Source organism: Canis aureus, chromosome 23 (assembly GCF_053574225.1).
Source record: "Canis aureus isolate CA01 chromosome 23, VMU_Caureus_v.1.0, whole genome shotgun sequence".
Classification (NCBI taxonomy): Eukaryota; Metazoa; Chordata; class Mammalia; order Carnivora; family Canidae; genus Canis; species Canis aureus.
In genome coordinates this window covers 9,835,178-9,849,341 of record NC_135633.1, presented here as the reverse complement: position 1 = coordinate 9,849,341, position 14,164 = coordinate 9,835,178, and the positions used below count along the sequence as shown (strand labels likewise).

General features: G+C 38.4%; 1 protein-coding gene across 13 annotated transcripts in view; it reads right to left on the bottom strand.

Annotated features, from left to right (window-relative positions):
- UEVLD (UEV and lactate/malate dehyrogenase domains) overlaps positions 1-14,164 on the bottom strand; it is a 47,580-nt gene that overhangs the window by 31,147 nt on the left and 2,269 nt on the right. For 11 of the 13 annotated variants that reach the window (XR_013361909.1, XR_013361908.1, XR_013361907.1 and 8 more), the window contains exons 2-3: positions 9,068-9,152; positions 5,873-5,938 (exon numbers count right to left, since the gene is read on the bottom strand). Coding sequence is in view for 10 of the 13 variants with exons in the window: in XM_077866255.1 (XP_077722381.1) it covers positions 5,873-5,938; positions 9,068-9,152 (151 nt within the window). In the remaining 3 variants the exon portion in view is untranslated. Of the gene's footprint in view, positions 1-5,872; positions 5,939-8,327; positions 8,472-9,067; positions 9,153-14,164 lie in introns of those variants that run through there. The other 2 variants (XM_077866252.1, XM_077866261.1) reach the window with 2 other exon arrangements.

The window sequence follows — 14,164 nt, the reverse complement described above, 5'->3', positions numbered from 1 at the left end:
AGCTTGACTAGGGTGGGGCAGCGCCTTAAGCAATAAGCAGGTCAAGTGGGGGCCATACAGGAGGTGGCAGGTGCAGCACAAAATGGAGTTAGTCCTGCTCTGCTTGTCCAAGGGTAGGGGATTTTTGTTAAATTTCCTGGGTCCCACAGGAGCCTGCTTCTCCCTCTGCCTGTGTCTCTGCCTCTCTCTCTCTCTCTCTCTGTGTCTCTCATGAATAAATAAAATCTTAAAAAAAAAAATAAGATCTGTAGTTAAGTGTATATGTAAAGGATTTGTATAAATCAAGGCCTACTTCTCCATTTTCATGTTCCCATGGTGTAAAGCACCAGCATAACACTTGAAGAAATTTAAAAAGACAATGGCCAGTTCATCTAATTAAATTCGATAAATATTTACAGGAGCTACTATGCCAGGAATTTGGGATACAGCATCTTTTCTACATAACCTTCTTTGTTCCACCCAAATGGAACTATTGCAACTCTTTTGAAAAGCAGTGGATACTTCTATTTTTATACTTATTCTGCACTGAAGTTATCTCCTTACAGGTCTGTGTTTCCTTTCACATTGTAAACTTCCAGGGGATTATGTATTATTCATTTCTAGATCCCCTGCATCAAGTATAGTGCCTAACATACTGTCTGACAATAAGTTTCTTATATAAGAGTGAATGAACAAATTAAAAATGGATGAATTAACAAAGATGAATTTGATACATTTGATACTGACCTTCAAGTTCCTCATTAATTGCAAATGAGCTGGGTTAGGTAACATAGAACACAGACCTGAACATAACCTTATCAGTCCCCTTGTTCTTAAATTTTGGCATACCAAGAGACAGGCATGCATGCTCTTCCATTGTTAACCATGTACATACATTATGCCTACTGAGAACAAAAGCCACGTACATACATTATGCCCACTGACTGCCCTGGTTGCCAGGAAGCCCAAAGCTAAACCTAATAAAAATGCAAAACCAAACTCAAACTACAAATCTGATCAGTTACCTTAGCTGTTCTACTGTATCTTCTGATAGTCATTCCTGCTTTCATAGTCTTACTGCATGTCTTTCACTGTATTTATGAAAATGGCTGCTCAGGAGCAAGAATGTCTAGGTTCAAATTCTAGTTTTACCCATGACTGGCTATATGATTTTAGGCAAGTTCCTTAACTTTTCTGTGCTTCAATTCCTTAATCTATAAAATGGTAATAATAATAGCTCCTACCCCACAAGGTTGCTCTGAGGATGGAATTAGTTAAGGTATGTAAAATGCTTAGAAAAATACATGACATGGTACCATGTAGGGTTGGCAATTTTTGCAATTTACCTAAAACCCATTTTGGAATTAGGCCGGGTCTAAATTAAAAGTTTTATTTTCCACTGCAATCCTTTTCTTGCTAAGGAAATCCTCCTCCCACTGACAGCTTTTCTCATCTTGCTTCCTACTCTAAGGATACAATGATACTCAGCCATATCTGCATGGTAGACTCACTTAAGGTACTTGGAAACATCCCAATAGCCAGGCCACTCCCCCAAAGTTACTGATTCAGTGGGATGGGCTGTGGATAGAATTTTTTTAAAAGCTTCCCATGTAATTCTAATGTGCAGGTAGGATTGAAAATCAGTATAGAAATGTCCTGATACTTGTGGGTCTATTTTTTTCTATCAGTTCTCAGAATCACACTCCTCCTCTACTTTTGTATCAGTTTTAAAAACAATTTTAAAAACTGAGATATAATTGACATAAACATTAGTTTCACTGTACAACATAATGACTTGTTATTACCTCAATATTATTGTGGTAATTACCACTTGTTATTACCATAATTACTTGTATTTACCACAAAATGATCCATAAGTCTAGTTAATATCTGTCGCCATAGTGTCTAAGTATTTACAATTTGGGTATAGGCATAGCTATTGATGATAGATAATTCTATGATTATGAAGTCATGTGATCATAGCACCACAAAGTAACTGACAGGTACTGAGACACACCATCAAATTCCTCCAGAAGCACTCTGTCGAATGTTATATACTCTCTAAAGTAGTGTTTTTCAAATTGTGGCCACAATAATTAATTTGGTAGGGTCACAAAATTAATTTAGTAGGCTGCAAGCAATATTTTAAAATGGAATTGAAAAGAAAATAGAATATATGACAGGTAGTATAGTGTTTCATATACATGTATATAGTGTGTCTGCGTGCATGTGTATGCTAGCTATGTATATAAAACTATTTATTATGCGTCACAATCAAAACATTAGAAAGCCACTGTTCTAGACCACGCAGATTTTTTTGGTTTCATAATATTGCTGAAGAAGTAGGACAAATCCTGATGGTGCCACTAATCACTACACATTAAAGAAAAGGAATGTCTATTGATGGTGTCTTCCTAATTGATCAAGGATCTGCTGCCTCCCACAATGCGCCTCCCCAGCAGCATCAATGCATTTGAATAGCCCATGCTTGGCAAAGCAACCAGTGAACAGGATTCCTGTGTCTAACTGGTAAGATTCGCTTACTGATTTGTTCTCTTCTTCCTTCTTTCCCATTCTTTTTGGTCGACAAATGTCCTGCCTTGTACCCTGCCCATTTAGGTTTCAGTAATTCATTACCAAAAAGTCAGAACTGCTGGTAGAGTTCTTGGATCTGAAGTAATTATATCATAAAAATATAATTTAAGTTAGCTGTAAGTAAAGTTCAGATGGGTATCATCTTATTAAGATGAATACACATCTCTAAATGAGTGGATGAAGAAAAAGTGTCATCACAACCTTGACACTATCTTGAAGATAATAAATAATCTAGAAAATGTCTGCAAGTATACATAAGGAAATACCAATGGAAGATTTATTCGGGAAATTAGGACTGGGTGGAAAGTTAGGTATAAGCTTAACCACTTCCTTTCTCAATTGTTTAAATTGTTTTAGCGTGAGTATATATTATTATTATACTAATAAAACTAGAAAGTGAAAAATATAGGGAGACAATAATTTATTAAACATTTATTATGTGCCAGGCATTATGCCAAGAGCTTTACTTACAGTAATTCATTTAATCCTCCTAATTTTAGAGTGAGGCTCTATTATTGTACCATTTTACAGACAAGAGAGATAATACATTCTGACCTTCTGATCAACAGGAAATAACTAGTGTGGATTATATTGAGTTGATATAATTCTACTCAAAAGCAAAGAAGAAAAAAGAATGTACTGAAAAAATGAAGATACTGCAGGTACCATTACTACCTTGGAAGACCCAGTGTGAGAATCAGTGAAATAACTTCTTGGCTCTTGGAGACGCAGAATGCCAATGAGGGGCATCATACCAATGATATTAAAATAAGTTTTATGCCTTCCTGTTACTTTCCCACAATATCCTTGAAACTGAAATGCTACTAAGCTGTGATTCATTTAAATTCATGAGCTCCTCTGTAAAATGTAACTGCCCTTGACATCACTGGGGTGGCTAATAGGAATGAAGTCAATCAACCAATCAATCATTGGGGTGGGCAATAATTCTCTCTCTCTCTTTTTAACACCTAATCATAATAAATGCAGAACACAAGTAATGGGGATCATATCTGAATAAAGGTGTTGAGGCAACTAGAAAAGAGTCTGAGAGCTTGGCAGGAGAGAAGGAGGAAAATAAAAATTCTTCAATTTCTGCAGAGCTCACTGCTATCTACTTTCATCTCCAACCACATTTCTATGTATAAAAACCAAAATGAATTCCTATGCACTTCCTGTGGCAAAGGAGGTGTCACGGTGGGACACGAACAGAGGCAGAATAAAACATGAGTGAGCCCCAGGCAATAAGTCATCACGGAGGGGAAGAAATTAGAAAGGGTTTGTAAAAGTCTAGGGAATACCATACGAAGCACTTACTTTGAAAAAAAGTCCCCCAAAATATAGCTTCTGGGCGTCTTTTTGGGGGCAGAATATTCCCATAGTATAGAACTGAATCTTTTGCAAAGGAGCAAACTCCACTGTTCTCTCCCCATTTGTTTACAGACCCTCCTCAGCCCATTTTTAAGGGCACTTCCTCTCTCAAATGCCCAGCAAATTCCTTTGGTAGTCAGTAATCAAATAAATGAACTTGACCTTCAACAAATATTTATCAAGCATTTTCTATAAACACAGCACTGTGTATTAGTGATTTTGGATAACATCCTTCTTGGGATTATTTGCATTTTAAAAGAGGAATAAATTTTTAGTTGTGGAATTTCAGGCACCCCTTCAGAGACATATATTAGAACCAATGCTTCACTGGTGTTCTTTACATCGTACTATATAAGCAATCACCTGTGATGCCTATCTGAAAGGTTAGTCCTGTTGAACACCGATGAAGTAGGTCTGCACATATAGAAAGAATTAAGTATAGGGGAGCTAGTGATGTTTTGTTTTGCTGGGCAAACACTTAACTATTTTAACCTGTCAGGCTACCTGAAAAGATGTTGCTTCCTTTGAGCTATAATGACCCCCAAATATACTACTGGAGTTTCAAGTTATAGCCTAATACCAGCTGTGTGGTCGTAGGTAAATCACTTGACTAGGCTAAGATTCAGTTTCACCCATAGAATGGGGACATCATACACAGGAGAAGGGAGAGGAATAAAACATTGATGTAGTGGAGAAAAAGGTGCGACCCTTGCATTTTACTAGGGAAAGCAAAGCGAACTCTCCAAAGAGCAGGTCTATGTCTGTGCAGGGGCTCAGGGCATGCTGCTCAAGATGGGCCACTTTGCCATAAAGATTATTTTGAGTTAAAAGTAATTGAAATACAGCAGATGCCGGAAAAGCTGTCTCCCTCTCAAATGCCTATATTTACTCTGGAAAAAAGGGTATATTCCTGGAAAAGTACTTTTTTTTAATAAATTTATTTTTTATTGGTGTTCAATTTGCCAACATATAGAATAACACCCAGTGCTCATCCCATCAAGTGCCCCCCTCAGTGCCCGTCACCCAGTCACCCCCACCCCCTGCCCACCTCCCCCTTCCACCACCCCTAGTTCGTTTCCCAGAGTTAGGAGTCTCTCATGTTCTGTCTCCTTTTCTGATATTTCCCACTCATTTTTTTCTCCTTTCCCCTTTATTCCCTTTCACTATTTTTTATATTCCCCAAATGAATGAGACCATATAATGTTTGTCCTTCTCCGATTGACTTATTTCACTCAGCATAATACCCTCCAGTTCCACATCGAAGCAAATGGTGGGTATTTGTCATTTCTAATGGCTGAGTAGTATTCCATTGTATACATAAACCAGATCTTCTTTATCCATTCACAGGAAGAGTACTCTTAATAGAGACTCCCCTTTACCTAAAAACATTATCTGCATAATAGGGCAATCTTTGTTTTTCCAAGCATCTCCTTTCCCTTCTTGCTAATGGTCTTTCTCCCTTTTGTGTCCACAGGCCTCTTCCCTTTCCTTAGCTCACAAAAACTTCAAGCTACCTCACTGTCTTTGGAATCTCACGTCTGTGTGCATTCCTCATATGCGTGCCTATTAAGTTCAAATTTCTCCTTTTCATCTGTCTCATGTCAATTTGATTTGAAATCCAGCTAAAAGGACTACAGGGCAGAGGAAGGTCTTCCTCCCCAACATCTGTCTTACTCTCCTCTGTACCCCAGCACCTAACAGAGTATAGGCACATAGTTGGCACTCAGTAAGTACTTGTTGAACTGAATTGAATTTGTAGATACTAAGCTAGGCCACCTTGAATGGGACGGCATTCTGCTATATCCAATAAGGTTCTATACAGGTCATATATACATACATGTGAAAATACTTTGAGAATGGTATGGAACTAAACAAATATAAGTTCTTGTGAAACTGCTCTTTTACAAAATTCCCACATTTTCTCACTTACCCTGGTACATGACAGGAATAGTGCCAGTGAAATTCAGCAGGTCTTTCTGGGAACTATCTTTGAATACTGAAAGAAAAAAAAAGCCCCAAAATATGTACTCAAAAATAGAAAAAACAATTATTAAAGTTTGTTCATGCACATACACATATACAGAAGCACACATAATTTCTAAAATTCATCATCTAGGAATCTGTAAATATATTGACAAGAGGAAATTACTATATATTGTTTTCTTAGGAAGCCAAGAGGACAGGTGAGAGCACAAAGGGCTTTGACATAGAAATCCCAGGTTCCAGGATGCCTGGGTAGCTCAGCAGTTGAGCATCTGCCTTTGACTCAGGGTGTGATCCTGGATTCTCAGGATTGAGTCCTGCATCGGGCTCCCTACAGGGAGCCTGCTTCTCCCTCTGCCTGTGTCTCTGCCTCTCTTTCTGTGTCTCTCATGAATAAATAAATAAAATCTTAAAAAAAAAAAATTCCAGGTTCTAGGCCTACTTTTCCCACTCAGACACATGCAACTTTTGGTTACTTCAATCTCTTTGACCTTCAGTTTCATCATCTGTAAAATAAAGATACTGTATCATAAAGTTGTCATAAGGATCAAATGAGATAATGTGAAAACACATAACACATCTAAGAAGTTTAGGATTTTAAAATGTGGGGGCATTATTAAATAATTGTCATGTGTAACAAATCAGTTATAATTACTTTCAGATACCAGACAATAACTTTATAATCAGAAAAAAACGTTAGCTTCATTTTTTTTTTTTTAATTTTTTTTTTTTAATTTTAATTTATTTATGATAGTCACCGAGAGAGAGAGAGAGAGAGAGAGAGGCAGAGACACAGGCAGAGGAAGAAGCAGGCTCCATGCACCGGGAGCCCGATGTGGGATTCGATCCCGGGTCTCCAGAATCACGCCCTGGGCCAAAGGCAGGCGCCAAACAGCTGCGCCACCCAGGGATCCCTGCTTCAGTTTTTATATTTATTTATGTATTTAGCTTCAGTTTTTAAAGTGACCTTTTCAAAAGATCACTAATTATCTTCTTTGGTTTCTCTAACTCCATTATTCTCAACTTTCTTTCCACCTTCATGTCCCTGAAACTTCGACTTACCCATCAATGACTGGGACACAGTGGTTGAAAATTAAAGACTCTCATCTCCGAACTGAATATAGGAAACACTACCTCTGGTTTCAAACTACCCAACTGCTTTGGGAGGTAGATAAGAATTAATTGGTATAATGAAGTTTTAATTTTAAGTCTTTATGTTGATGAAAGACATTTAAAAGAACAAGCCATACGTGAACAACAGGCAAGACAGACATATGTACAAACCCGACTCCATCCCTAACTTCCTGTGTACTTGAGCAAGTTATTTAAACTCTTTAAGCCTCGGGTTCTTTATCTGAAAAATGAAGATGGTAACACCTCACAGCTTTGGTTGTAAAAAAAAATATGTAAGATAATGTGGATAAAACATCTGGAAACATATCAGGCATTTAATAAATAGTAGCTGTTAACAGCCCTCATCTCAGGCACTTCTGCAGCACCAAATAATGAGGTGCTAATCAAGAGAGGCTAGCAACAGCTGGGCTAGAATTTAATCATTTCTTCCACATATGAAAGTAGTATTCCTAAGAAATACTTCAACTACTCCTCAAATTTTCTAATACCTAAATCTGAGTTGTACATTTCTAAATGCAACTAATTCAAATATAAAACATACCCACATACAACAAAGTCTCTCAAACCTGTGTGTTTTGACTAATCTGTGGGCTCTAAAATCAATTTAGTGAGTCTCAATCCACATTTGCTTTTAAATGAAATGGAATGGAATGGAAAATGCCAGAGTCTACACAGTTATGTGTCTACAGAGTCATGATATAAAACATTTCTGAGTTTGGGTTGTGGTCAGAAATTCTGAAAGGCAGTGAAGTAAAATCTTCACTTCTAGGTAACTATACATTAACTAAAGATAATAACTAAACTTTGTTATTAATAATTCAGAATCAATCATATGGCAGGCGGAATAATGGCCTCCAAAGGTGCCCAATACCCTAATCCTTGGAACCTGTAAATATGTTATTTTATTTAACAAAGAGACATTTTAGATGCAATTAAGTTAAGGACCCTGGGATGGGAAAATTATCCTATATTATTGGAGTAAGCCTAATATAATTACATTGGTCCTTAAAAGCAAAGATATGACTATAGAAGGATGGTCAGAGAGATGCAACATTGCTAGCTTTGAAGATGGAGGAAAGAGATGAAGAGCTAAAGAATGTGGGTCACCATTAGACACTAAAAAAGGCAAGGAGGGGCACCTGGCTGGTTCAGTCAGTGGAGCATGCAACTCTTGATCTCAGGGTCATGAGTTCGAGACCCACCTTGTATGTAGAGATTACTAATAGAAATAAACTTTAAAAAATAATAATAATAATAAAGGCGGGCACCTGGGTAGCTCAGTGGTTGAGTGTCTGCCCTTGGCTTAGGGCGTGATCCGGGGGTCCTGGACTGAGTCCTGCATCGGGCTCCCTGCAGGGAGCCTGCTTCTCCCTCTGTCTGTGTCTCTGTCTCTCTCTGTCTCTCATGAATAATAAATACAATCTTTAAATAATAATAATAATATTAAAGGCAAGGAAACAGACCTCTCCCAGAGCCTCCAGAAAGGACCTAAAACCTGCCAACACTTTGATGTGTTGCCCTTCTAGCCTACAGAACTCTAAGGCAGTAAACTTGAGTTTTTTAAGCTACTAAATTTGTGCTGATTGTTGTTTATTTATTTTATTCACTTATTTATTTATACTCAAGTATAATTAACAGACAGTATTATATTAGTTTCAGATGTACAATATCAAGATTCAAAAATTCTATACACTTGTCAGTGCTTATCAAGGTAAGTGTACTCTTAATCCCTTTTCTCTCTTTGACCCATCCACCCACTCCCACCCCTCTGGCAACCAACAGTTTTGTTCTTTGTATTTAAGCCTGTAAGTTTTGCTAATTTGTTAAGGCAGCAATAGAAAGCTCATATAATATGTTGTATTAACTTAAATTTCCTCCGAGACCACAGGTTGCAAAGTATAGTTCAAAATCAGGGGATAAAAGAGAGAAATGAGAAATTATAATTCTATAGCTCTCTGTGAATAATTAACAATTAAATGTAGCTAAAACTAGGGGTTATGATTCTTACCATAAGTGTCCATGGAATATCTGAAATGTGGGAAAAATCTATTTACATTCTTTAGTTCTTCCACAGTTAGATCTCTGAACGTGTACTGAAAAGAGAAAAATGAGAGTGGAATGAATAAAGCTTTAAGCAGAAGAACAAATACAATCAATCTTTAAAAGAACTCTGTGTGGTAGGCCCTGGGCTCTGAGTTTTATGAACATGAATAGTATGTGATTTAATCCTTTTAATAAGGACCCCATGAAGTAGGTAATAGGGCTGACTCAACAGAGGGTGAAAATTAAAGCTAGCGAATCAAAACGACTTGAAGAGCGAGGTAGCAAGGAGTGAAGCCAGAGCTCAAACTCTGGACCTGGGCCTTTCATCACTGAATCAGGTGGCCTCCAAATACTCCCTGAGGGCTTAAGAAATAGAGCAGGAGCACCCATGTCACCACTGTTCAGGATCCAAGTCTCATTCTTGACTACCTCATTCACTTGAGACACCCTGAATTTCCCTCCCAACCCTCCTGGCACTTCATCCAGGGTTTCAAAGGGAGAACAGACAGCATTCAAGAGTTTGCAGTCGAGTCAACTGCCTCCTCATTCATCCAGAAATACTACCTTGGCAAAATCATTTAACTTCTCTAAACTTATTTCCTCATTTGCAAAGAGAAATAATACCTGTCTCCTAGACTTAGGCTGAGGATTAAATAAAGGGAAAAAAAATATGTTAAAAATCTTTTCTCAGGATGCCTTGGTGGCTCAGTTGGTTAAGTGTTCGCCTTCAGCTCAGGTCATGATCTCACGGTCCTGAAATTGAGCCCCACAATGAGTCTGCTTCTTCCTCTCTCTGCCCCTCTCCCAGCTCATATGTATGCTCTCTCTCCCTCTAATAAATAAATAATCTTAAAAAAAGAATCTTTCTCAATCTGAAAATGAATTTGAGAAAACAACTGCATTTGCAAAGGTATCAAAAAGAAAGAAACCATTTAGGAATAAATTTAACATGTAAAACTTACTGTGAAAACTACAAAACTGTTGAAAGAAATTATATCTAAGTAGAAGAAAGCCATCCCTGGTTAATAGATCAGAAGACTTACCTATTGTTAAGATGGCAATATTCCCCAACAATCCTTATCAAAATCCCAACTGGCTTTTTAAAAATTTGCACGATGGGATCCCTGGTGGCTCAGTGGTTTAGCACCTGCCTTTGGCCCAGGGTGAGATCCTCGAGTCCCGGGATCGAGTCCCACATCGGGCTCCCTGCATGGAGCCTGATTCTCTCTCTGCCTGTGTCTCTGCCTCTCTCTCTCTCTCTCTGTGTCTCTCATGAATAAATAAATAAAATCTTAAAAAAATAAATAAAATAAAAATTTGCACAAAATTTACAAACTGATCTTAAAATTCATATGGAAATGCAAGAGACCTAGAACAGCCAAAAACAATATTATAAAAGAACACATGGGACGCCTGGGTGGCTCAGCGGTTAAGTATCTGCCTTTGGCCCAGGGCGTGATCCTGGAGACCCGGGATCGAGTCCCACATCAGGCTCCCTGCATGGAGCCAGCTTCTCCCCCTACCTGTGTCTCTGCCCCTCTCTCTTCTGTCTCTCATAAATTAATAAAATCTTAAAAAAAAAAAAAGTTGAAGGATTTATACTGTAATTAAAAGATGGGCTGGGGGCGCCTAGGGGGCTCAGTCAAATAAGACTCTCACTCTTGGTTTCGGCTCAGGTCACGATCTCAAGGGTTGTGAGGTCAAGTCCACTGTCAGGCTCTGTGCACAACAGGATGTCTGCTTCAAGATTCTCTCTCTGCCCCTCTTCCCAACTCACTCTCTCTTTCTCTCTCAAATAAATCTTTTTTTTTTTTTTTAAAGGCAAGCCATAATAAAAAAGACAATAACAAGTATGGGAAAGGATGTAGAGAATTCAGAACCCCTGCTGGTAAGAAAATGGTGCAGCTGCTCTGGAAAAGTCTGGCAGTTCTTCAAAAGACTAAGCATAAAGCTACTATATGACCCAGGAATTCCATTCCGACTATGTAACCAAGAAAAGTGGAAACATATGTCCATACAAAAACGTGTACACTATTTTTCAAAGCAGCATTATTCATAATAGACAACAAGTGGAAACAAGCCAAATGTCCATCAACTGATGGATAAAATGTGATATTTATAAAATGGAATACTCAGCCATAAAAAGAATAAAGAACACATACTCAGCCATAAAAATACATACTACAAGGATGAACCCTGAAAATGGTTATGCTGAGTGAAAGAAACCAGACACAAAAGGCCACATATTATAGGATTTGTATATGAAATATCTAGAATAGGCAAGTCCATGAAGCAGGAAGTAGATTAGTGGATGCCTAGGATTATGAGAGATTGGGAGGAAATGGGGAATGACTGCTAATAGATTATCTCCTCTCTCTGAGTTTTAAGCTATTCAGACACTTTTTTTTTTTTTAAGATTTTACTGATTTACTCAAGACAGAGAGGCAGAGCCATAGGCAGAGGGAGAAGCAGGCTTCCTGAGGGGTGCCTGATGTGGGACTTGATCCCAGAACCCTGGGATCAGGCCCTGACTCAAAAGCACTCAACCACTGAGCCAACCAGGCGTCCTGCCTTAAGCTTTTCATTTGCAAAGGAGATATAGCTCGACTACCCCAACTTCAACAGTACATACGATGACCTTGGAATTAACACATATAACAGTGAGAACCTTTTTTTTTTTTTTTTAAGATTTTATTTATTTATTCATGAGAGACACAGAGAGAGAGGCAGAGACACAGGCAGAGGGAGAAGCAGGCTCCATACAAGGAGCCCGATGTGGGACTCAATCCCAGAAATCCGGGATCAGGCCCTGAGCCAAAGGCAGACGCTCAACCGCTGAGTCACCCAGGTGTCCCTAAAAGTGAGATCTTAAACAAAAACATATACAACAGTAAGTACAGATAAGAAATGAAGAATCCACATAAAGCATATCTAAGTTAGAGAAAGGCCTCCAGGAACAGCTGCCTACAACCTACACTAAGAGTCTAGAATGGTACAGAAACTTAGAGGGAAGGGAGAAGAGCATTTTAAGATGGGTAAGAATTTGGCAGAAGAAAAAGCCTATGATTATTAACAACTTGAGGGCAGGAATCATCTCTTATTCATCTCTGTATCTCCCCACAGCACTTAGCACAGGGTATGCCTCTGATAAATATAGGCTGAGTGGATGGGAATTAATTCTGCAAAAAGGAAGACTTATATGAGTAGAGTGGATAGAGAAAGAAATTATGATCCACAGGACTGGATATCGAAACCAAGAACTAAGCAGTATTAACTACAGCAAGGTGAAATGAGGCCCAGATTTAGGGTGCCTGACGCAGTGTAAACAAAAGTGAATGAAATCATCCCACAAATGTGCAGAAGGCTGCAGTGTTGTTACCTGGAGCCTACTTTAAAAAGAAAAAAAAGTCTAACACTGAAAAAGTGAGTAGTTACTAAAATTTTAAGTTTATCTGCTATACTATTGTATGTTTATTTACTAGACTTAACATTTAGGAAGAGTGCATAAGAGTACTCATATGACATATGCTCAAATGTAGGACACACTGAGGAATACTATGTGGCATCATTTCACCAAAAAAAAATTGCTAACTGGAACATATCTTAGATCAAGTCCAATTTTATCATTCTGTGAGTGAGCAAATCTGGGTTAAGCTACCTGTCCAAGATAACTCAAACTAGTGATGTGGAAACCACAAACTTCTGAAATAGGAATGAGGGAACCAGATAAATTTTCTAAACTTAGTAATTTTTTAAAATATGTATTTATGGGGGGGGGGCACATGTGCACATGTGCAAGGAGGGGGCGGGGTAGGGGCTGAGGGAGAGAGAAAATCCCAAGCCGACTCAACATGAAAGCTGAGCGTGTAGCCTGATACAGGTCTCAATCCCACAACCCTGAGATAATGACCTAAGCTAAAAATCAAGTCAGATACTTAACCAAGAAACCCAGGCACCCTAAACTTAACATTTAATACAAACTAAAGAATATATACATGTGTTTATATGCGTACACACACACACAGAAACATATACACTAATTTCAAATAATAAACACCCATGCACCAACCTGCTCACATATTACCTAGAATAGCAATGTCCAACAAAGCTTTCTGCCATGATGAAAAAGATCTATATGTGAGGGGGATCTAATATAATAGCCACAAGCCACATGTGGCCATTGACAATCAAAATGTGGCTGGTGGGTGGCCCGATGGCCCAGCGGTTTAGCGCCGCCTGCGGCCTGGGGTGTGATCCTGGAGACCCAGGATCGGATCCCACATCGGGCTCCCTGCATGGAGCCTGCTTCTCTTGCCTGTGTCTCTGCCTCTGTCTCTCTCTGGGTCTGTCATGAATAAATGAATAAAATCTTTTTTTTTTTAAATGTGGCTGGCATGACTGAAAAACTCAACGTTTAATTTTATCTAATTTTGACAAAGAGCCACTTGTGGCTACAGGATACCATATTTGACAGCACAGACCTCTCCAACAGCATAGCATCTGAGTAGTCCTCTCACCCATTCAACTGTCTCCCTTGAAGGTATATTTACCTTCCTCTGCTTTCACCTTCTAGTTTTACCACACGTGTGTCTATCCCTAAAAAATACACTATTTTATTGTTTAGTTTTAATTTTGTTGGCTTTATCAGACTATAATTTTGCATAGAACTTCTATTTTTTTCACTCGATAGGATGTTTCCAAGATTCACTTATATTGTTGCATGTTGCAGCTCCTTTTCACTGCCACACAGTACTGTTTTCCATTGTGTGAATATACAACAAATTATCCTTCCTTCTGTTAAGGCACATTTGGGTTGTTTCTAACTTTTAGTTATGAGCGATTCTGCAAGTATATGCTGCTTCATATACTGTGAATTCTCTAAGGTATCTACCTAGCTAGATGTAGAAGGAATATAAATCACACATAATCAAATTAACAAAGCCAAATTGTTCTCCAAAATGGTTAAATAACCACTGAACCACCAATAGTGTTTAAAATTCCCATTCATCTGCATCTTCCAAATCATTTCAAATCATCTTAATTTATGCTAATCTAGTGAGGA